At 50.1% G+C, this 24,548-nt stretch overlaps 1 protein-coding gene across 6 annotated transcripts in view; it reads right to left on the bottom strand.

Moving 5' to 3' along the window:
- Nucleotides 1–586: 586 nt before the first annotated feature.
- The window catches only part of TSPAN14 (tetraspanin 14), a 63,623-nt gene continuing 39,661 nt past the window's right edge, over nucleotides 587–24,548 (bottom strand). For all 6 annotated transcript variants that reach the window (XM_012440405.3, XM_012440406.2, XM_012440404.2 and 3 more), the window contains 7 exons: nucleotides 15,505–15,555; nucleotides 13,005–13,151; nucleotides 11,255–11,425; nucleotides 8,323–8,448; nucleotides 6,332–6,376; nucleotides 4,089–4,208; nucleotides 587–2,524 (listed from right to left, as the gene is read on the bottom strand). In XM_012440405.3, coding sequence (XP_012295828.1) covers nucleotides 2,453–2,524; nucleotides 4,089–4,208; nucleotides 6,332–6,376; nucleotides 8,323–8,448; nucleotides 11,255–11,425; nucleotides 13,005–13,151; nucleotides 15,505–15,555 — 732 coding nt within the window. In that variant the 3' untranslated portion in view covers nucleotides 587–2,452. The remainder of the gene's footprint in view (nucleotides 2,525–4,088; nucleotides 4,209–6,331; nucleotides 6,377–8,322; nucleotides 8,449–11,254; nucleotides 11,426–13,004; nucleotides 13,152–15,504; nucleotides 15,556–24,548) is intronic.

Genomic DNA, 24,548 nt, shown 5'->3' with positions numbered 1-24,548 from the left:
ATCCTTGCTTTCTTTCCATTCCTCATCCAATTATTCAGTCACATGACATGGCTGAAAATGGCCAAAGACAAACCCAACTCTGCAGAAGTCACACTTAGACTTCATCCTGAACTAGGTCTACAGAAATAGAAGGGTCAGGCCTGCAGGAGCCTTCCAGGAGGTTTTAGCGCCAACGCACTAGCAGGCAGGGTCTGCAGTCACCCACTTCCCCATGGGAGGCTGGGCCAGAGGCATCTAGTGAAGTGGGCACTGTCACCAACTCCCTTCACAGACAGGTCGGCACACCCAGGACACACACAGCTCATGCAGTGGCAGTGCCCAGACCTCAACTCTGTCGCAATTTGACTCAGCATCCCCAAGCTCTTTTGCTTGGATCAATAAATAGTATCACCCAGAGTGGACAGAAATAGCCTAAAATAATGTTTCCTCTAGACCTATGGAGTTGAAGTTTCTCCAGCTCACACAGCTGGGGATAGACCACAAGCCAAGTTGTGCTGGCTGCAGCCTGCACACAAGGGATAACTGAAAGTGCTGCCGTACAGAATCTTAAAAAAAAAAAAAATCACTCAATAAAATGTAAGTCAGATTGTGCTATTGACGGATCGCTTTACTATCTACCCTCTGTAAGGTCTACATACCCTCTCCCTTGGTTCCTCTGGCAGCTGCGTTCACCACTGAGATGGATAGCAGCATCTTGATAGGGACCCCAAACAAAAATGACCAAAACAACAGCATTAATATAAAGATATATTCCATAAAAGAGTTTGGCAGTCAAAGAGAAGCATCACACTTCCTAAAAACACAAGCATTCTTCTTCTCCTAGTCTACAGAAAATTGTAAAAAAAAAAAAAAAAAAAAAAAAGAAAAGAAAAAGAAAAAGGAAAAAAAGATGACGACATCATCATCAACAGCCACCGGTATACACCACACTAGAATGTACACTCCAGCAAGTAACTGAAGGTTGCACTCAGTCCCTGAACGATGAGGAGAGAAGTGGTATGAGCTACGGCAAAGCGTTAGAAAGCAGCCCAGCTGGACAAATGTCCCAGCTACCCCCAGGAGAGTTACACAGTATCTAAGAAGACTTCGTTTCCAAGAGCAGGCCCCAGAACAGCCCTGACAACAAGGGTGGACCACTCACCACTGATATCCTATGGGGGAGGGGCGGTCACCACTTAAGTCGAAACAAAACGCCAGAGCTTCTGAGCAGCTGCAACCTGGGGTCATGGCTTGGCCCTGGGCCTGGTTGCAGAACGGCTTTCCGGAGAGAGCCAAATGGCAGGCCGGCCAGCCCTGGGTACGCAGCCGAAAGAGAAGCCCTGGCCAACAGTTTCGGGCTGGCCACCTTGGGCTAAGCCTCCCTGGGCTTGCAGTGGGGAGGGTCAGGATTCAAGTTCTGGCTGACAATTTCAGTAGCACCAAGGACAGAAGACAGTGAGGCCACGCTGGGGAGTGGGCGAGTGATTGTGTGTGGGATGCTTGGAGGGAGGCTGCAGTATATGGAAGGGAAGGAGATGCTGTTATGGGCTGGTTCTTAAGACATTCAAGGGGACTCAAAGGGTCGGCTCCAGCCGTGGACACCATGTAAGGCTGCTCAAAGAAGAATGCTGGAGGAGAGGAAGAGGAAGTGAAATGGTGTGAGAACATTCTTACCCCTATAAATAAACTATTTACACACTTTAAGAAAAGGAGAGCCGGCTCTCAGTGAAGAACCATGTCCACCGCCCCACCAGCGCCATCAGGGCTTAATGCTGTCCAGACCAGAGGCAGTTCTGGCACAGGGAGAACGGCTGGCAGACTCGGCGGGGCAGTGGACAAGGCACTCCCGTGGCACCAGTCCACGCACTGGCTCAGGCTTACTTCACTTGAACATGGCTGAGGATCCTGCAAACAACCCCTGATGTGTGCATGCCCCCACAGACCACAATGGCACTCAGAGGCCCAGCGGGGCCCCGTCTGCCTCCCCAGTTACGGGCAGGTCCCCGTGTTGCTTGGCTTGATGGAGAAAAATGCCCTGTCCACGTCTTCGGGTCCCTTTACCCACGGCCCACCCACAGATGTGGATGACCCAAAGCAGATGTTTGGACGCCAGTGGAGAGGGGGCCAGGGTGTCCTGCAGACGTGCTTGAGCTGCAGGGGGACTCAGTCAAGCCCTCCTGGCAGCCACAGGAGCCCTCTCTGTCCTTCAGAGTCACCACTCCCACATAAAGACATATTCTGTCTCTGGGTAGACCCCAGCAGGGATGCAATCACAAGTTTGGGCAGGTAACAAGGGGACCCCTTGGTCTTCAGCACCAGCAAGCAGAAACAGAGAGGTCATGTCACGCTGATGCTGAAGATGGGGTGCTGGCTCCAGGGATGTCGGCTCCTCTCCCTCTGGACGTAGGGCTGACGGCAAAGAAAGTCTCTGGCCTCCCAGCGTGGCTCAGCTCGGCTCCCTCAACTCCACTCTTCAGAAGTGATGGCCGGCCTTCACAGCCTCGATGTCTGATATCAGGGTCCTCGCCAGGAAGATGCCAAATATCTGAAACCAACACCAGCAGAGTCAGCAGCCAAGGCTGGGCCCAAAGGCAGAGGGCAGGGAGTGGAGGGTGCAGTTGGGGGCTCCTACTGCATGCCTCTCCTCACCCCTCCACTGCAACTGAGGGTGAAGAGACGGTACCACAAGCAGGCGGCGCAGCACAGCCGCCCCTCCCACCAAAAGGGGGTCCTGGGGTCTAGTTTGTTACATCCCCAGAGCCTAGAAGAGGCAAACCACAGGCACCACAAGCAAAAGAGACACTCTGCCCTGCCTCCAACATGATTAAGTGCGTCACACACCATGGGGCAAGACACGCCTGTCCCTGGGTTAAACCAAAAATAACAGGGTCACCCTGCCTGGTTCTGGTTCCCAAAATAATACATCTTGAATGTTTCCCATAAACATCTATTCCATAATAAAACCAAGGCCATCCCCAATTTTGGCTGTGGTAATGTCTGAAGATCCATCCCAACCTTGGTGAGCAGGGAGTGAGAGGAGATGTTCTTTTAATATGAACAGACGAACATGAACTTGGTGACCTCTGGAAATGGCTTTTTTCCACTTTAAATTTTTGTGTGGTTCTAATTTAACTAGTCAGTCCTTCTGAAGTCTGATTCGTCCCTTGCCCATTTTGCAAATAACTTGTTTCTTTCCTTTTCCAGTTGCTTTTTCCTAATTCTTAGTCTTCCTTGAAGGAAGAAGGTATGTGTGGGTGGCTGGTAGCCCTGGGTCCACCTCAGTCACTCTCTTCAAGGCAAGGACAGAGTCAAACATTTTCTAAATGGTGTATTTTCCACACAAGAACTGCATCAGTGGACCCAAAAGCTGCAGCTTCTTAATACAAGCCTTGAGCTGCACTGGAAAGACTCCTGGTTTCTCTGATCACTGAATTCTCAACTTTCTCTGCCAGTTCTTCTCCTGGCTGTCACCAACCAGCCCAGTCACCCCAGGCCTCACTGCCTACTTGGCCACCAACATTCTCCCATGTGTGAAACCTGGTTCAAATGAACAAGCACAGCCTGGGAGGGCAAAGGATGCCATAAAAGGCAGCAGGCCTCAGAGGATGTCTCATGGACAGGGAAGATGCCTGACAGCTCCAGCCCAAGAGCCAGATACAGGAGGAGAGGTCCTGGGATGAGTGCAAACATATGAGCCTCAGGCCACCCTCAGGCCCCAGCTGACCAAAAGTTTTGCCTCCTCGTCTGCAGTGCTTGATGGCCTACCCCAAGCACACTCCTCATCCACCTCCACACAGGCAATGACCCTTCTGTAGCCCATTAGGCCCTCAGGAGAGAGCAACCAACAGGATCTGTGCAGGGCCACAAGCCTCTCCCAGCCTGCCCCTGCCCAGAGGGGTCCCCTGTAGGTAGCATTCATGAAAGCCACCATTCTCCTCCCCAATATGCTCACACACATACACTCTCTCAGCCTTGGACATCCAATGGAATCCCTTTTTTCCTTCTGCAAGGTTCCTTAATACCACACCCACGCACTCTATGTTAAGGGCCCAAACTTCTCAAATGAAAAAAAACGCTGCCTGCCAACCCTACAGGCTCCTGGGACACACCTGCAGCAGCGAGATGGCAATGAAGATGCCGGCCACAATGTAAATGTTCCGCGGGAGCCAGCTCTCCAGCGCCTGGATGCAGCCCTTCGTGAAGATGGACTCGTCCCACTTGCTCTTCAGCTGCAGGGAAACACCACAGGGGCCTGAGCCTTTGGCAAGCACGATATTCCCACCCCGGTCCCCTAGAAAGCCCTGGCAGGGAGCAGGGCAAAGCAGGGTGGGAACGAGGGATCTGGAAGGCAGGCACGGAGGACTCTCCAGGAGACACTATCCAGCTCGTCTCAGCCTCTGCCCTTGCTGGACACCTTGTGATCATACTACCTGTCTGACCAAAGGCTCCCTGGCTGTTTCCCTTCAGGTCTCCAGAGATTTAAAGACCAACTTTCTCAAGATACCTTTCCCCAACATCCACATCTGGAGAAAGAGAGGGGGCTTGAAGGCTTGGAGGAGGATGTGTCTTTAAAGGGAAACCTGGAAAAGGGGGTCCAGAGTTTCCTGAGAAGGGAGGGAAGGAAGGTGGCTTCTTGGAGCAGACATCCCACTGGTAAGCTCAGCTCCAGGCAACAGAGCCAGCAGGCAACAGTCACCAGCTGACCGGCTCCCTCCAGTGCCGAACCCGGTGGGGCGTCAGTAACCGCCCCAGCACACACCCAGCCCTGCCCAACCCACACAGAGTGATTGGCCCCAGCCCCCTGACCTATCAGCCTCCTCCATGGCAACACGATGGTGCATTAATTCACTTTAGAGGTGTTCGGGGCTAAATCGTGTCCTCAAAATTCATATGCTGAAATCCTAACCCCCAGGACCTCAGAACATAATTGTATTTGGAGGCAGGCTTTTACAGAGGTAATTAAGCTAACATGAAGCCATCAGGGTGGCCCCTAATCCATTATGACAAGCATCCTGCTAAGAAGAGGAGATCAGGACACAGACATGCACAGAGGGGAGCCACGTGAGGACACAGGAGACAGCCACTTGCAGCCAGGAGAGAGGCCTGGGACAGACCCTTCTGTCACAGCCCTCTGAAGACACCCACCCCACCAGCACCTTCATCTTGGACTTCTAGCCAACAAACTGTGAGAAAATAAATGTCTGCTGTGACCTAAATTTCCATCTGTGGTATGTTGTGACAGCAGCCTTAGCAAATTAATATAAGTGGCAAAAAAAAATTCATAATTAGGGACACTGATGTTGATACAGGTTCTTATCTTAGTCCATTGAGCCAACTATAACAAAATACTATAGATTAGGTGGCTTATAAACAACAGAAATTTCTTTCTCACAGTCCTGGGGGCTGGGAAGTTCAAGATCAGAGCACTGGCAAATTTGGCATCTGATGACGGCACACTTTCTGGTTCGTGGACAGCAGCCTCTCACTGTGTCTTCACACAGTGGAGTGACAAACAAACTCTCTGAGCCTCTTTCATAAGGGCACTCATCCCACTCATAAGGACTCTGTCCTCCTGACCTAATTCCCTCCCAAAGGCCTTACCTCTTAATACCATCACACTGGGGTTTAAGTTCCAACATGTAAATTCTGGGGAGATGCAAACATTCAGTTTATAGTAGCTTCTCCCTGTGAAATGCAGGTCCCTAGAGGAGGACAGTTCCCCAAACTGTAGGGACACATCTTTGTATCCACAGTGAACAGGAGGGGTCTCTGCAGATTCCTCGAGACTCCTCCCTTTTAGAATAGCAGTCATTCATATCACCAAAGACCGCTAGAACAAGGACTGGAGTGGGGTAAGGTCTTGCTTCCCTTTGCATCCAAGAGCACACTCCCTACAGCCTAAAGGAAGTCCCGGAGGACAGGGCCTCGCCCCTGCCCCAGGCCTGCCTCCTTCCTTGTCACCACCGCCTCCACATGGAGGCCAGAGCAAGGCACATACACTCCTGCAGCTGTCCCCTTAACAAGAGACACCTTCTGGGACTCAAGGAGCCTCCTAAAAATGCAGTCTTTGTCCCTCAAAACTTCTATCCCACCTCTTTAAATGCAGCAACTCCCAGGTGTTGGGACTGCAGCTCACAAGGCTTAGAATCACTATTACTGCTCCTAGGAGTCCTGCTGCCAACCCAGGAAGCAGTGTGTGTGTGTCACTGTGCCCGTGCTCAGCTTAGGTGGCATCAGGAGCTTCACTGCCCCTAGTTCTCCCACTTCAATTTGCACTTGCACTACATCAAGATGTTGAACCGTAGGGAATAAAACCTAAAGAACTCAAAGTTGTATACACTGGAGTGCTCACCTGAATCCTAACATCATATCCACACTGTGTGTTCACAACTTTTTGCTGCAAGAAAAGCAGAAAAATTAGTTACTTTTGGTGTCTCAAGAAGCTGGTGGTAAGAGGCTCTAGAAAAGTCACAGCCAAACACTAGTAAACAATTGTGCAAATTCCATTACAGATCATGTCCTTCAATCACGCTGCCAACTAATCCTTCGGGCCAGGACAGGGTGGCAAACTTTCTCTTAGAGGGCAGAGTATCACCCTAGATGCTCTGTAGAAGGGCTAGAGAGTGACTATTTCAGACACAGACTCAACTCTGCTTTTGTTGCATGACAGCAAGCACTGACAATATAAAACAAACAGGAATGGCTGTATTTCAAGAAAACTTTATGGACACTGAAATTTGAATTTCATATAATACTCATGTCACAAATAATACTTCTTTTGATTTATTTCCAACGATTTAAAAACACCTGAAAGCATTCTTAGCTCACAGGTCATGGAAAAATAGCAGGCCAGATTTGGCCTGGGGTTGGGGGGGCCCTGGGCCCTTGCTAGGAGGTAAGATCTATATTTGGAGGTATGAACTATACGTGCCAAAAGTAACACTTATGAGACTGGTACATTTCACAGTCACAGTGGAGACCTCAGAAGATCTGTGCAACTTCAGCATATCTGAGCCTCTCCTGGGCTGCAGAACTTGCCTATATAAGAGTGGTGATGCTCTGCCCTCTAAGAGCCCGTAACCCAGTACCTGGCTTTACGTAACTGTACCGAGAGCTGGTAACAGGCCCAGTTCTGCTCAGGCTCAGTTCAGGCAAAATTCAGAGCTCCTTCACAGGTCACCCCAAGAGCTCAGCTTCTGGAACCCAAGAATGCTGACCTTGGATTAGGAATGAAAATAGGTAAAGAAAGGACAGGACAGGTGCAGTGGCCCGCATCTGTAATCCCAGCACTTTGGGAGGCTAAGATGGGCAGATCGCTTTGCGCCCAGGAGTGCAAGACCAGCCTGGGCAACATGGTAAAACCCCATCTACAAAAAATACAAAAATTAGCCAGGTGTGGTGGCTCAAGCCTGTGGTCCCAGCTACTCGGGAGGCTGAGGCTGGAGAACTGCTTGAGCCCAGGGAAGCAGTGGTTGCACAATGAGCTGAGATTGCACCACTGTACTCCAGCCTAAGCTACAAAGTGAGACCCTGTCACCAAAAAAAAAAAAAAAAAAAAACCACCACAAAAAAAAACAGAAAATAACTAGCTGGGTATGGTGGTGTGCATCTGTAATCCCAGCTACTCCGGAGGCTGAGGCCAGAGAATTGCTTGAGCCCAGGGAAGCAGTGGTTGTACAGAGAGCTGAGATCACGCCACTGCACTCCAGCCTGAGCGACAGAGTGAGACCTTGTCTCAAAAAAAAAAAAAACACACACACAAAAAAAACAGAAAATAATTAGCTGGGTATGGTGGCATGCATCTGTAATCCCAGCTACCCTGGAGGCTGAGGCAGGAGACTCATTTGAACCTGAAAGGCGGAGGTTGCAGTAAGCCGAGATAGCATCACTGCACTCCAGCCTGGGCGATAGAGTGAGATCCTGTCTCAAAAAAAAACAAAAAAACAGAAAAGAATTCTCCACTACTGTTCCCCAGTTAATGATGTGTGCCCACAGCCACTGTGTGCTGTTGAGTTCTAGGCATTTGCTCCAGAAAAAGAACAGTGAAGATGGCTAAGCAGGCCTTATTTCCCTCATAGCTCTTGGCCAGCTACCCCGAGTGAGAGCCCTCCAGGTAGGAATAATACTGTTTTTCTCCTGCCTCACCCAGAACACCAAGGCCAGGGTGGGTCATGCAAGCAATGTTCCTAGAATGTACAAGTATTGGATTTCTGAGCTGCGGCAGCCTTGAGGAGGGTGTGGAGAGAGTACACCTACTCCTCCGACCTGCTTGAGAGACTATCCCAGAGCACAAGAGTCAGGAAAGCTGTGGGCTTCAAGAAAGGCCAGCACAAGTCAACTCACCGCAGGATCCGGTACGCAGCAGGAGAAGGGGACCCCACACTTCTCTCGGCTGTAGCTGGCGCCACTACAGTTGAAGTAGACGTTAAGGTCCCAGTCTTCAGGGCCATACGCGCCACAGCACTGGTTCTGCAACCACAGAAGCCAGAACTGTCAAAGGCTCCAAGACAGGCCCATAGCTGCCCAGCACAGGGCAGCATTCTTGGTGAGGTCAGGCTAAGTCTGCTGGCATCTATCATGCAGAGAAATCAAGGCCCGCCCAGCTACCTCCCATGTGCAGAGATGCTAAGCTGGCAACCCAGGCAGCCCTTTGAGAAGAAAACAGCTGGGTGCGGTAGCTCAGGCCTGTAGTCTCAGTGACTCAGGAGGCCGAGGTGGTGCGATGACTTGATCCCAGAAGCTGGAAACAAGTCTGGGCAACACAACAAGACCCCCCTGCCCGCAGTCAGAAAGAAGGGAAAGAAAACAAAAGAAAAGAAAGAGAGAGAGAAAAGGACAAAGAGAAAGCGAGAGAGAGAGAGAGAGAGAAAGAAAGAAAGAAAAAGAAAGAAAGAAAGAGAGAGAGAAAGAAAAGAAAGAGAAAGGAAGAAAAAGAAGAAAAAGGAAGGAAGAAAGGAAGGGGGGAGGGGGGAGGGGGGTGAAGAAGAGAACTTGCCCTTTTGATGTGTGAAAGAAAATAACAAAAACAAATAAATAAAAACAAAATGGCAGTGAAGGTATCTCTGGGGCCACGGTGCTTCCTCAATCTAACCCAGCATGGCTGGCTCAGTGGAGCTCCCTGGCCCCACTGCTGGGCACAACAAACCCAGCCCTCGCCCTCCTCAGCAAGGAGCTTGCCCTTCTTCCCAGTTTCCTCAAAGGAGACTCCTCCTTCCAGTCTCCTCAAAGGAGAGGAGAGTGGCCTCCTCTCCTTGCAGGCCCCCTCGGCACCTTGGCGTGGTCCTCTTCTCACCACAAGAGAACGCTTCCTAGTGTGCAGTGTTCTTCCTCCCTGAGAAACTCACAAGCAAATTCCCCTTTTCACCTTTTTACAAAAAACAGCTGGCCGGGCATATTGGCTCATGTCTGTAATCCTAGCACTTTGGGAGGCTGAGGCAGGCCAATCACAAGGTCAGGAGTTCAAGACCACTGTAATCAACATGGCAAAACCCCGTCTCTACTAAAAATACAAAAAACTAGCCGTGCATGGTGGCAAGGTGCCTGTAATCCCAGCTACTCAGCAAGCTGGGGCAGGAGAATCCTTGAACTTGGAAGGCGGAGGTTGCAGTGAGCCAAGATCGCACCACTGCACTCCAGCCTGGGAGACAGAGCAAGACTTGGTCGCAAAAGAAAAAAAAAGAAAAAAGAAAGAAAAATGACAACAGCGATTTCTGGTTTTTTATTTTGTCTACCTCTCAGGTAAATCATCTCCCCCCACACCTCTACTGTTCCACTTGCTTTAGTGATTACCTGAAATTTCACCCCAAGGAAGCTCTGTAATTTACTGAATCCCTCCTCTGGGAAGTTTCATTTTTAAAAGAAAAAGAAGTCAATGGAGAAAACTACTATGTTTTTAAGACAGTGCGGGTCCGAACCACAACCTAAGCAGGCTGAGACCAGCAAGCCAAGGCTATGTGAAATGAAGAGGACGATGGCACTGAACAGAAAAGAAAGGAGAGGCATCCGAACAGGGCTGGGATTTGGTGACTTTCACAGACTAACACGCATTAGTAATAACAATACAGGCAGAATCTTTAGTCCCATAAATGGGTTTTGCTGGATCCCATAATACATGAAATAAAGATGAACAAATTTTGGTTAATAATGAGAGTCAATCATAGATTTTTAATGTTTTCTTTTTTTTTTTTTTTTTGAGATGGAGTTTCGCTCTTGATACCCAGGCTGGAGTGCAATGGCGCGATCTCGGCTCACCGCAACCTCTGCCTCCTGGGTTCAGGCAATTCTCCTGCCTCAGTCTCCTGAGTAGCTGGGATTACAGGCACGCACCACCGTGCCCAGCTAATTTTTTGTATTAGTAGAGACGGGGTTTCACCATGTCGACCAGGATGGTCTCGATCTCTTGACCTCGTGATCCACCCACCTTGGCCTCCCAAAGTGCTGGGATTACAGGCTTGAGCCACCGCGCCCGGCCATTTTTTAATGTTTTCTAAGTTATTTTCTTCTCAAAACCAAAGTGTTCCATATGAAAAGTTTTTAAAGAAGCTAGGCTTTCTGGCAGCGCAAAGATCAAACAAGAGCCTTGCACTGCACAGGCTGACGTGCCCAGGGAGGGGGTTCCTCCCTGGGGGGCTGGGACAGCTACGATCCAAGCCTCCAGGTGCAGCCACACATGAGAGGAATAAGGGGGATGGGGACCAGATGGAGTAAAAGCCACAGCCTGGGACTGCTTAGATAAACCCCTGGGGACATATTCTAGGGAGGTCACATTCCGCTAGATCTGACAAAGCTTCCTCCAGGCAGCCCTGCCTTCTCAAACAGGAAGGGGAAAAGGTCCCAGGGAGGAAGAGGGCAGGAATAGCCTCAGACGGTGAGTCACAAGCCTGGGGGAAGGAGCTGTGCCTCACGGTATGCAGCGCCTAAGGATGATTGTAGCCCAAGTGGCTATTGAGCAGGACTGGAAAGATCTAGGTCCCAAAGAGGAGAGCCAGACATGTTGGCATGGGTGGCCTTGGGTGCAGCTGGACTTGCCTGCCCAATCCCAATGGGAAAGGGTTGGCCTGCTGGGCAACCGCAAGCCGGCAAAGTGGAACAAACCAGAGGCCAGGTGGCCTGTTCCATGGCCTCCCTGCTGTCTGCCAAACTGCAGGCAGAAAACCCACAGAGGAGAAGGCCTGGTGCCCCTGCTAGCCTCAGCTCCGGGCACACAGCAGGCCAGAGGGAGGCGTATGCTCTATGGCCGTATGCTCTATCGGGGGGCCCGCTGGGAGGTGCTTACAGCTTTCTGAAGGGAGTCGATGAGGTTCTGCAGGTCGATGTCGTCCCGGTAGGACTTGATGTTGCTCTCGAAGAACTCCCGGAACCGGTCCCTCACCCAGTCCTGGAACAGGAAGGCCAGAACGGCCACAGCCAGCTCCAGGAAGAAGATGAGCACGATGGTGCCACAGAACTGCAGGGGATGGGGATGGGAGCAGTAGTCAACACCCCACCAACCTTGCCCGCCCCACTCCCAACAACTCCATCTGACCCAGAACCACTGCAGCAGAGCATGGGCTCTGCACCTGAGAGTCTCACATCGGGGCCCTGAGAATCCCACACTGTTAGCTGGGTGACTCTAGGCAACTTCGCTTCATCTGTAAAGAGGGGCTATTTGTCCGTACCCACATCACTACACTGCTGGTAACAGTCAAATGACTGAAAAAATGTGAGAAAGCTCCAAGCCAATGTGTCAATCATTTCCTGTGAAGCAGCCCTCCTCCCTGGACAAGGAGGAAACCCTATTACATGAGTGAATGGCTGTCCACCTGGATCACCCAGGGTGGCATCCTGGGGTGTCAGCTCCTTTAGTACAGACGCTGTGCCCCAGACGCTATGTGACGACTCCTTCCCCTCACACAACCATCGAGTACCTAGGTATCTGTCACCTCACTTTAGGGATGAGAAAACTATGACTATGTCACTAGGTACATAGCTTGCCTGAGGTCACATAGTTCACGCAGGCCATGTGAGTTCCCTGGCAGGGCTCTTTACAATTCTGGAAGTGCCAGTGTTATCTGTACCAACTCCGCATGAAAGTATATGATCGTCAGCTGCATAAAGACCCCTCCAGTAGCTCGGCTGCCCCGGGCCACTAGCAGTGGTGGCATTCTGCAAGGGCCCAGTGCTGCCACAGGTCCACATCTCATCGGGGCAGACTCCTAGCCTGCAGTCTGTGCTCTCACAGCCATTATCATTGGCCATACAAGACACTAAGCAGTTTTGCCATAACCGGCAAATTTGGAGTAATCTTTCAAAGCAAGAAAAAGGAAACACACATGCACACATACACACACACATGCACACAAGGCCTGCCAAAATGTAATCTCTGTTCACAGAAAAGCAACATGCTAAACATCAAAGAAAAAAATGAGGAAAAAACTCATAGCTTTGCTTTAAAATTCAGTCCAGGAAAGAGAACGCTTGATCTAATCAAGTCAACAAACAATAAATATACTGCAAAATATGATAATGTGTTTTCCCCACCAGGTGTTATTTAACTGGATACAACTAAAAATGAATTTATATCTAAATATAAAACTAAACTCTTAGTAATCTGCAGTTCTGCCAGGAAATTTGGGATTCTGCCTTGTACATCCAACAGACTCACACATCCTTAGAGGAGGGAAATGATTTCTTAAGGTTATTTGCAACATCTTTTGATCTTAGTCAGGAAGGGCAAAGGAGAGTAGCAGACAAACAATTCTTTTAGAACTTCTGAAGGAAGATAAAAGGCAAAGCAGCGGGAGTAGAGCTGGCCTACAGGCAGTTGACTCCTCCCACCAAGGGCTAAAACCCAGAGGGTACCTAATTCTCCTGGGGTGAGGAACCACCTTCTCTAGACAGCAGGGTACAAAGGGCTGCCTCCTGCTCCCCTTCGGGGCCTGGGGGAGGCTTCTAAGAGTTGCCCCCTGCTCTTAACATATAACCCTGCCCAGCAGAACCTGTACCCCGCTCCATCCTATCCCACTCTTGACTCTGTGGCTACTCACAAAGTTGAGCAGGCAGATATTCTCCCGCAGAGCCCCCACGCAGCCGGCAAACCCCAGGGTGAACATCACCACGCCCACCATCAGGACCAGCACCACAGGGTCGATTCCATGCATCCGGGTCACTTTGGTGAGGTCGGACAGCACACCCTGAAAGAAACAGAGAAAGCAGGGCAGAATCGGCCGGGAAAGGGAATCAAGGATACCACCCTGGGGGGTGCAGGTGGAATGGAAAACAGGGACTTGCCTTCCCAGGCTCAGTCCTCTTGTTAACAGCCAGGCCAGAGTCTGGCCCCATCCATGCCCTCAGGGGCCCCTCTGACCAGCAGATTCTTGTCCACCTAGGCTGTGAGCTCCTCCCAAGCAGCCACCAGGCTTCTTCCATAGCCTGCAGGGTGACTATTCCAGGCCTGGAGGGAAACAGAGCCCTGTGGCCTGTGGTCAAACTGGTCACCCAGGTGGCTAACCTTGTTAGTCCCCCAATTTGGCAACTAATTAATGAGGAACACTACTCTCCTGAGATGAAAACAGCTTCAATATGAACAGTCTTGGGGAAAATATGCCCAGGGGCAGGCCAAAGCAGCACTGCCCATAAGTTTCTACATTGATGGAGGTGTTTTAGACTATGCTCCCACTGTCTGGCCACAGGTATCATGGAGCACTTGAAATGTGGCCAGTGAGACAGAAGGGCTGAATTTTGTTTTACATTCAATTTCAATTTAAATACAAACCATCACACAATGGGGAGAACAGATCTGTAGGGTTTGTAAAATGCCAAGGGAGAAGCTGAGCCCTGGAGACTGAGTCATGTAGCATGTTTGCAATTCTGTTTCTTAGATTATGGTTGAACTCTCCTCCTCTTTGTTCCCGCTAGGTAAGGGACTAGGAGAGACCACAGCCCCACTTCCAGTCGCTGATCTCTGCTATAGTTTAACTGCTTCCTTCATTGTTCTTTACTGACTCAGATCAGATATCATCTAAGACCAGGGACAATTACATCTTCAGCGTGGAATGTTAAACATACCTTTCCTGAAAGCTGCCTCAACTAATCAGAACATTATGACTATGCATTAAGACGTACATAGGTGTCCGGGGGTGGTGGCTCAGGGAGGCTGAGGCGGGCAGATCACTTGAGGCCAGGAGTTCAAGACCTGCCTGGCCAACATGGCAAAACCCCATCTCTACTAAAAGATACAAAAATTAGCCGGGTGTCGTGGCACATGCCTGTAATCCCAACTATTCAGGAAGGGGAGGCATGAGAATCTCTTGAACCCGGAAGGTGGAAGTTGTAATGAGCCAAGATCAAGCCACTGCGCTCCAGCCTGGGCAACAGAAGCTCTGTCTGGCTTTGTCCAGATAAACGATCCCAAGCGTCTACACTTCGAACAGGAAGGCTGACTTCCATTCTTTGGAATTTGTGCTTCTTGGGTAGGCCTGTCCTCAACATGTGTGCTTGAATAAAGTCTCTCTAAACTAGGTTCTGGCCTTTTTAACTATATTAGATGGACAGATTCAAAGGATTTATAGTAGCCAGCTCCACACTTAGGGCCACACCCAGTCAGGTGGCTGCAGTCCCAGGGGCAGCCACACGGTGGCGCTGTGAGACAGACTGAACCTGCTTCTGGGTCACTGGGGCAAAAGGACATCGCACTCCAGTTCTTGCCCTTTAGGGGTTCACAGGCCACTTTGAAGGTGCCCAAACTTGAAGGTAGGACTTATCCACACCTAAGACCATGGCAGGAAAGCCTGTAGATCTAGGTTCTCCTGCCTCTTCCTGCTGGAAGCAAAGGGAAGTTCCACTGAAGGAAGAAGGCCCAGGCCCAAGACGCTAGAAGAAGCTTTAGTCCTGGCTCTTTCTGGCCAGGCCTGCTCTACCTTACTGCTTCCCTCCCCTCTTCCCTCCCTAGCTCTTTTCAGCCCTTACCACCTCCCCAGCACCCGTGCCACAGGGCAACAAGTGGCAGCACAGCTCCACCCTGCCCACTCCAGTTTCATCCCCTTCCTGGAGCTGCAACTGCCCCATGCGCTTCCAGACAGTAGGAGCCAGGTCTCCCCTCCTCCCCTCCCCTTCTGAGGCTGGGCAAGGAGGCACAGAGGTGCTTAATGAACCACCCCTGCCCCATAGGGCACCCTGGGGGCACGTAATCCAGACCCGCTCCCTGCTCTCTCTCAACCAAGAGGATAAGGGCCTCAACAATAAGCATGCCTGTGTTCAGGAACCTGGGTCGCCCCATGCCTGCCCTGGGCACAGCTGCAGGCAAGAGCTGAGCTCTCTCCATCCACAGAGATCAAAACCCAAACAGCCCAGCTCCTGCCTCCAGCAGCCGACCTTATCATGGGGGCAGAGTAGGCAGGTGCTGTATCTGTAAAGATTAACAACTACACACCTTGACATTGCATGAGAAATGCCTGTCAGGGAACAGACTGGAGGAGGGGAAAATGAAGTCCAATCAATCTGGTTTTGGCTGCCTGAAGCTCAGCGTTCTGTGACAGTTATACCTACCTTTTCGCTCCATGCCCACAGCCCAACTCCAAGGAAGACAACTCCAGCCAACTAAGAGGGGCAGAGGAGAGAGAGAGAGAGGAAGTTAAGTCAGAAACCAGCACTGTGACCATGCTTCATAGAGCAAAGTCCACACTGCCAGGCAGGGCATGCTCCTAGTTCACATCACACACAGCCCCTTGGGCCCTGCAGATGACTGGGGCTGGCAATGCTAGAATAAAGGGGCATTGAGGTTCTTCAGATAACCTGAACCCACCTTCCTGAATGTCTGGACAAACTCCTTCAACCTCAGATGGCCCCATGACCCAGGCAGGGGAACAGGAAAAGATCCCAGAGCAGACTCCACCCTGGAAAGACCATGGGTCACAGACATCAGGCTGTGCCCTGTTTCTTCCCCTTTCTGCAACCCTGATTCATATAAGTGCACTATCTGGTGTATAAGAAGACATCAACCCCTGTGAGGGCTGCCCCAGGTCCCCTCAGAGGTTCCCAAAGCAAGATGAGGCTGCACAGGGCCGGGTACCACCACAGGGTGAAGACAGGGGGAAGCAGAGACCAGCACCACCTCTGCCACATATGCCAGCTCTCCAGCCCTGGAGGTAGATACCAGGCACAGATAAGCAGCTACCCAGCAGCCCAGGCCATCCACTGGCCAGGGCTGAGCCTCCTCCCCGTGGTATCTATACTGAGCAGGGGGCGCACCTGTGCTCAGGATAGGCTGGGTTTTTAGCTAGAGAATGAAAACAGGCCTGCTCTAAGCAATGAGCTCACCCCAGGAGAGAAGCACCCCCAACCCCAACCTCCCACCTGCAGGAACCCACACCCCATGTGCACCACAACAGAAAGGGGCCCATCCAAATACATCACACAGGTTCCTGAACCAGGGAGGACTTTTCCATATAGAACAAAACACATTGTGGGCTCTGCTAATAAAGCTGCCTCCTGTTTTTCTGTGAAGACTTTACACCACACTGGCATTTCACTGCCATTTATCAGCATCTCACGATAAGTAACAGGACCACACTTCTCTATGACTATCAGCTTTCCAATGAGTTCTCAAGCCTTGAGCCACTTCTGCCTATTTTACTCAATAACTAGCCCCAGGACTAGAATGGAAAGAAAAGGCTCAAAGAAAGCCCCAGGAAGTCTCACCCAACCTGAAGGTGATCTGTGATCCAACCTCTTCTGGATCACAGATCACTTTCAGAAAATGCTGTAATCCCAGCTACTCAGGAGGCTGAGGCAGGAGAATTGCCTGAACCCAGGAGGCGGAGGTTGCGGTGAGCCGAGATCGCGCCATTGCACTCCAGCCTGGGTAACAACAGCAAAACTCCGTCTCAAAAAAAAAAAAAAAAGAAAAAAAGAAAAAAAGAAAAGAAAAGAAAATGCACATATGCCCGGTATTTTGTATGAAATTTCAGAGGGTTCATAGCTTCCCACTGCTGGCTCCCACAATGGTCTGTGAACAGTAAGTGAAAAAGCCTCACCAAGAACCAATCACTCCATTTACAAAAGCAGAGCACTGGGGCCCAGGGAGGGCCAAGACCAAAATGTCGGGCAGTGGGGAGGAGGGCTGAATCCCAAGTCTCAGTTCCTTCATTCATTCCTCACTCATTCATTCAACAAATATTCACGGAGTACATCCCGAGTGTCAGATACCGTGTCTCAAGTACTGGATAAAGCACCATGTGGGGCAGAGCTCCCTGGGCTCATTCCTGACCTTTTCTACCACACCACACCCATTTCCCGATTCTCGGTCCTCCCCTTAAACTGACCAGCTGGGAAGGGTTTTCTTGATGGAATGCATGACCGCTTCCTCTCTCTCTCCAGGTGTCTTACACCGGCATGCTGAGCTCCATCCCCACCCATCTTATTCAAGGTTCCCAGTGACCTGCCTCCTTCTTACCAAAGCTGGAGGCCAAGACTTTTTTCTCATGGTATCTGGCTGGTCACTGGTCACAGCTGGTCATTCTTTCCTCCTCCAACTACTCCACTGACACACTCTGCTTCGGGGACCCCAAGCATATGCCCCTGGCTGCCTTCCTCCCTGCTCCTCCTCCTCCTCCTTCAGACCCCTCTAGATGCTGGTGGGCCTCACTCACAGTCCTAGCTCCTTCACCCTACCCTTAGCCCTCTAGATGATCTTGTAATTCACAAGGTTTAAATACCATCTATACACTGCCGACCAAAATACCATCTATACACTGCCGACTGGCACACCCAGATCTCCAGTTGTGGCCGTGCCCCAGGCCAAATACCCTAACGTCTACTTCACTTGTCCTCCTAAGACAGCTAATGATATTTCACTCTCACCATGCCCCACTATGCAGCCTTGGTCCCCCAACCCCAACCCAGCTCCCCACAACTCTTCTCCGACTCATTCAGTGGCACCACCGTCCACCCAGCCAGTGTAAGAGAGAAAACCCAGACCCCAGGCTTGGTGTCTTCTTCCTCTTTTGCCCCACACTCCCCCAGACGATCCTCTGCTGCTTCTGCCTCCAAATACAGTGTATTCAACCGGCTTTCCTCCAGAGTCTCTGCTCCCACCTGCCCCGGCTCCACTCACTCGTCTGGATCCCACAGAAGGCTCCTCATGGGTCCCCAAGCAACAAGACTGATCCTTCAAAAATACAGAACCAGGAACTCCCCTCCTCGAAACTCTGCAGTGACTTCCCATGCAGACCTAGAATGAAATGCACGCCCTCTGCCACAGCCCCCAAGGCCTCTGCAGCCAGGCTTGGTGCACATCTCCCATGGTATCTCCTTCCCCCATCCCTGCTCCAGCGCCACTCCCTGGGCTACCCTGGCATTTCGGCTGTTTCTTAAAGTCATCAAACTCACCCCTGCCTCAGAGCCTGGATACTTCCCCCAGCCTGGAATTCTCTTCCTCCATATCCATTCCTGGCTCCTCCCTCACTACATTCAAGGCCTCCTTTTACCACTCTGCATGGGAACTGCTCCCTACCTGCCACGTGTGACCTCCTCTGTTGATTTTCTTCGCAGCACTGATCCCAGATCCCCAGCTAAGCCATCCTGAGGGCAGAGATGTTATCTGTTTTGTTCAGAGTGGCAGCCCAATAACTTGGAGGACTTGGCCCCATAGTAGGCACAGGGCCCAAGACCAGGACAGTGCTTGCCTGGGTCCTTCTAGCTACTACCCTCAGGCACATTTCTGGGTATAATTCGATCCAAAGGCATTTAGAGCAAATGCGGGCCAAGAAAAGCCCAGCCTGGCCCAGGTCCATGGTCAAGCTCTACACAGGGGCATTTGCCTCTGGTCAGAGCAGAACAAGCCCAGAGGCCGATGCCCCATCCAGCATTCCCAACAGACATTCCAGCCACTGACTAACTGCTTCTCTTAACTGTCCACTCATCCTCTGGTGCCACATGAGACAGGAGAGAAGAGTCCACCTTAAAAACACTCAACAAAACCACTGCTGGAACTCTCCTCTCTCCTCTCTCCTCCCCACTCACAGCTCACTCCTTCTCTCACCTTGACTTCTATCATTTCCCACATTAATACCAGCCTCAGGCTGAGCACAGTGGCTCACAGCAATTTGGGTAGCTGAGGCAGGAGGATTGCTTGAGCCCAGGAGTTCAAGACCTGCGTGGGCAACACAGAAAGACCCCATCTTATTTTAAAAATGTTTTTTTAAAAAATTAGCCGGGTGTGGTGTCCCATGTCTGTACTATCAGCTATCAGGGCCGAGGTGGGAGGACTGCTTGAACTCGGGAGGTCAAGGCTGCAGTAAGCTGAGATTGCGCCACTGCACTCCAGCCTGAATGGTGACAGAGTGAGACCAGGTCTCCCCCACCCCAAAAAAACCAGCCTCAGCTCCATCTATATTAACAGGTTCCTGTGAATTCATGCTGAGGTGCTGCTTTAATTGTTCTCCTAGATGACTAAATAGATAGAATGGGAAGAGGTGACTGGTTTCACAAAAGGAATTTTGCTCTGCACAAGTTCTCAAAAAAGACCCTCGATCTCAAGAGTAGTTCAAATCTCCACCCTCAGGGACCCACTCCTGCTCACCTCTGTTCCAATCGCCACTTCCCCAAACACAGGGCCACTTACCACTCTGCATATGGGCCACAGCCCACACCCTCCCCAGCTTGCTATTCTTCCCAAGGCCCCCCACCCCAGGAAAGCCCTGGCTGACTGTCTGTGGGCTGGGGAAGCCAGCTCCCCACCACTATGTGCAGTTCTCCTTCTCTCAGCTCTAAGAATAAGGGCTTGGCTGGGCGTGGTGGCTCATGCCTGTAATCCCAGCACTTTGGAAGGCCAAGGAGGGCAGGATCACCTGAGGTCAGGAGTCCAAGTCCAGTCTGACCAACATGGAGAAACCTCATCTCTACTAAAAACACAAAATTAGTTGGGCGTGGTGGCGCATGCCTGTAATGCCAGCTACTCGGGAGGCTGAGGCAGGAGAATTGCTTGAGCCCAGGAGGTGGAGGTTGCGGTGAGCCACTGCACTCTAGTCTGGACAACAAGAGCGAAACTCCATCTCAAAAAAAAAAAAAAGAATAAGGGCTTGTGTTGTTTTCCATTCTATTTTAAAGGAAGAACTAAAGTTAACTCACACCGGAAAGACAAGAACTTGGGGGTCACATGTCAGATCATGCGTTCAATGAACAGTGGCCCAGGGCAGGAGCTCTGAGCACCGACAATCCTGGTTTCAGAGACCAGGAGACTGAGGGAGGACCAGATAGAGTAAGTAACCTACCTGGGCGCTCACATAACAGTGCCATGAATGAACCGGGTCACCGGCCCACTTCACCCCAACAGAACCCTTCCCTGGAACTCTGCAGCAGATGGTCCATGGGGCCAGGCCGGGTAAGCCCTGGCTGCCAATCTTCTGGGAGTGAGGGTTCAGCTGAATGCCCTCCAGCCTCAAGTAACTTTCTTTGTCTCCCTCCTATGACCTAACTGAATTCCCTACTGAAGAACGGGGCCCAGCTCCGGCCAAACTCAAGAGGAGGTCAGCGTTCTGTCTGCCTAGACCAGCGAGCACCTAGACTACTGTGGTCACCGCAAATAATGGCCCTTTCCTGGGAGCTATGCACTGCATTAAACATTTAATGCACCAAAGGCTATCCCTCCGTGTCCCATAACACTGGCCCAATTACCCTCATTTTTCAGATGGGAAAGCTCAAATGTAGAGCAGTTTGGTCCTTTGCGCAAGGTCACATGGCTAGCTAGTGGCAGACATAAGAACCAAACCCGGATGCCTCTGACCCTGGAAACACATTATCTCACCACCCACAGAGCAGCTGCTCAGGCCAGGAAGAATGAGCAGCAGCCCAAGCCTTCCACACAGGGGCATTCACACAAGGGCCCAGGGATGTAGGAGTTCCACAGGCAGGTTTTGGGGTTGTACAGCTCTAAAGCCAAATGACCCACACTGTCATGTGGTGAGACCACTCTGTGTCCCAATCAGGGTAGGTGGACAAGGCAGCAGGGCCTCTTTGTGGGTCATTGGGAAGATTCAATATTGACCTTTCACCTTAAGCAAATGTCCCTGTGAAAGAAGGCAGAAGGTCCTCTTGGGGCACTCTGGGCTGCTCCAGCCAGAGTCCAAACACAAGAAATCCACTTACTACATGAGCAAGCATGTGACACTTTACCCAAGCACGATCAAGTCACAAAGGAAGTGCAGACACCCGGCCAGGCCTTGCTGAACTGGAAGAGAAAGATGCAGCTCCAAGCAGGTCAACGGCAGCCTCTCACCCATGATTTAATGGCCTTGGCTCCTTGCAAGATTTCATTTAAGCATGCACAAAAGCACTTGGCAACTCCTGCAGGCCCCAGAGGCCTTTCCTCAGCAAGATCAAGGGGAACCATGAGCAGCAGGCGATACTCTCAGGCTCTGCCCTGCTGGCCTCCGGGTCTTGCACAATCTACACGCTGACTCAGGCTGACATTCACGGAGCCTCTTCCCCTGAACAAAGCCAGCCCTGGGTCCAGTCTCTGCTTTGCAGCTGCCTAGTGACAGGGCCTCATGCAAGTGTAAGACCTTCTCTGAGCCTGTGTTCTCTACAAAACAGGGATGATCTTTCCTAGGTCACAGGAAGGTTGTAAAGACTGAAAGAAGATTCTATATGAAGTGCTTACTCCAGGCACAGAGCCAGTCTCAAGGTGGCCATGCCCTCCTGCAGGGCAGGCAGAGCAGAAACATGAGGGGCGTTCAAAGATATGCCACAAGCATCTGCTGTCCTGAAGACACTGAGTCTCCTTCTCTCGACATTGGTTTTCTGTACCCCACCCCCAATTACTTCCAGTACCAGCCTCTGTCCTAAGACAAAGTCTTCCTTTCCAGAAGCACCTGTTTTACTGGGCTTCGGGAGACAACAGTGAAGCAGAGCTTTGGGAAACAGGGCCTTCTGGAGGCTTTTCAAGTGAGGTAGGAAAGGATGATGGAAAGAAAACAGCAGGGAGTGGAGGAAGCCAGGACTGAGACTCAGCTCTATCCCTAACTCACAGAGTCAGGGCCTCGAGGAAGCCCTCCCTCTCCTGGCCTCAGTCTGCCAACCTGCAAAATAAGCAGCAGGAGACCGATGACCTCCAAGGACCCATGTACCTCCCACTGGCTAAGCTCTGCCATCATAAATTACACCAGACAGAAACTCTACGGTCCTGGCACTCTCCAGAATAGGAAATCCCGAATCCAGGCCTGGGACACTCAGGGAACAACAGAGTTACTTGTGGCCACTTGAAATGCTGATGATTCAACTGAACTTGAGATCAAAAAGCACCAGAAGGTGCGGACCCCAGACCCAACCTGGCCCTTAGAGCCCAGTGGGCCAAGGCAGGAGCTGCAGTTACCTGTCATACATTGAAAGTCTGAACCAAGTCACTTGTCAGTGGGAGTCTGGGAAGTCTGGGAGCCGGAAGGGATGCTGGGGCTCAGCTTCCTTATGACAGCGGGAAACAAGAGTCCAAAGCAGGAGGTGCCTTGAACAGGGTCACACAGCTATCACACCCCAGCTTTTCCTCCTGCCGGAAGGGTGGTTCTGAGAAAAAGCAATACATGTGCCCTCCCAGCAGAGCCAGTGAACCCATGTGAGGGCCCCAGTGTGGGGAAGGACTGTGTAAAGGGCTCTACAAGCAGCTTCCACAGCTGTCTCTGTATTGCCAGATAACAAGGAGCTGAGCCCCACTGAGCCCTGCCCAGGAACCTGTGTCAAGGCCCTGGAAAGGAAGGAAGGCAGAGGGAGCAGAGCCACTCAAGAGAGGTGACAGGCAGCGCCCCTGGGAGAGAGGGAACCCCCACCCTAACCTTGGCACAGTTCAGTGATAAACAGTGAGTAGAAAACCAAGATACTAAAGCAGTGGTCAGCAGTTCTGTGAAAAGCCAAACAGTAAATATTTTCAACTTTGTGTGCTGGATGATCCCTGTAGCAATTACTCAACTCTACTGTTATAATGGGAAAGCAGCCATAGATAATACGTAAATGAATGGGTGTGGCTGTGTTCCAATAAAATTGTATGTGCAAAAAACAGGCGAAAGGCCAGGTTTCAACTGCAAGTCATAGTCTGCCAAGCTCAGCACTAAACTATCACACTAAAACCATCTGGACCTGGAGACGAAAGACAGGATTTCCTCTTGCTCAGCCACACGAACCCTGGGATACCCCTATACTCAGGTCTCCAACGCTGGTATGTTTTTATATCACTGTAACAGGTCTTAATAGCCTAAAACTGTAAATAACATAATTGTTATATCCCCACAATAGACTATTACACAACAAGAATAAATGATCTACAACTATATACAACTGCATGAATGAATCTCACATATGATATTTAATGAAAGATGTCAGACACAAAAGACTTCATACTGTTAGGGAAGAATACTTCGTGGAAAAACTATAACTAACATTCAATCAAAAGTTACTAAATAGGCAAGAAAAGGAAAAAAGTGAGCTATAAGAGAAAAAAATCAGTAAATAAAAGACACAAGTATGACAGAGAAGATGAATTCGCAATGACTTCAAAACAGGTATTGTAAATATGTTCAGGGATTTAAAGGAAAACATAAATATGATGAGGAAAGAAATCAGAGACATAAAAAAGACCCAAATGTAACTACTAGAAATAGAGACCACAATATTAGAAATGAAGACTTCACTAGATGGGTTTAACAGCCAATGAGACACTACAGAAGAAAAAAATCAGTCAAGCTGAAGACAAAGCCACAGAAACTAAACTAAAGGAGAGAGGGAAAACACTCAACAAAATCAAAAACTAAACTGAGCCTCTGTGACCTAGATAAACAACATCCTAGGAAAATGGGAGTGGGAAGGGGAGAAGAGGGGTGTGCATTTGAAAACATAATGGCTAAAATATTCCAAATCTGATGAAAACTATAAACCCACAAATCTCAAAGGCCCAATGAACCCCAAACAGAATATACACAAATAAAACAATACCAGCATGTATAAATGCTAAAATCCAGAATAAAAGGAGAAACTTTTGAAGTTAACCTGGGGGTGGAAGGTGACATAGTTCACAGAGTATGCATATGCAAAATATTTTTACAAAATCAAGTGAAAGCATATCAAAATGTCTGGGATGCAGAAAATGCACAGCTTCAACTATTTACATTAGGAAAAAAGGATCTAAAAATCAGTGATCTAATCTTCCACTTTAAGTAGCTAAGAAAAAGGCAAATAATCCCAAAGTAGAAAGGAAGAAATAATAAAAATAAGAGCAGCAATCAAGGTGAATGTGAATGTACTTAATGCTAATTAACTATCCACTTAAAATGGTTTCAGTGACAAATTTTCTGTTATGTATGTTGTACAATTAAAAAATAAAAAATAATTTCAAAAGATTTTTAAAAAGTAATTAAAAAGAGAAAACAGAGAAAGCATCACCTAACTAAAAAACATCAGATACAAGAGTTTACTTTATAGCAAATAGGAGGCAGAATAACCATCACCCAGGGAAGAGGTGGGGTGGGGTGGGCATGACTGTAGGGGCACAAGGAAAGTTTCTGGGGTGATGGGAATGTTTTATATCTCCATGGTGATGATAGTGGTTA

The sequence above is a fragment of the Aotus nancymaae genome, unplaced genomic scaffold (genome assembly GCF_030222135.1).
Source record: "Aotus nancymaae isolate 86718 unplaced genomic scaffold, 86718_ANA_hifiasm-v0.15.2.pri h1tg000010l, whole genome shotgun sequence".
Taxonomy (NCBI): domain Eukaryota; kingdom Metazoa; phylum Chordata; class Mammalia; order Primates; family Aotidae; genus Aotus; species Aotus nancymaae.
This window is presented reverse-complemented; position numbering and strand designations above follow the sequence as displayed.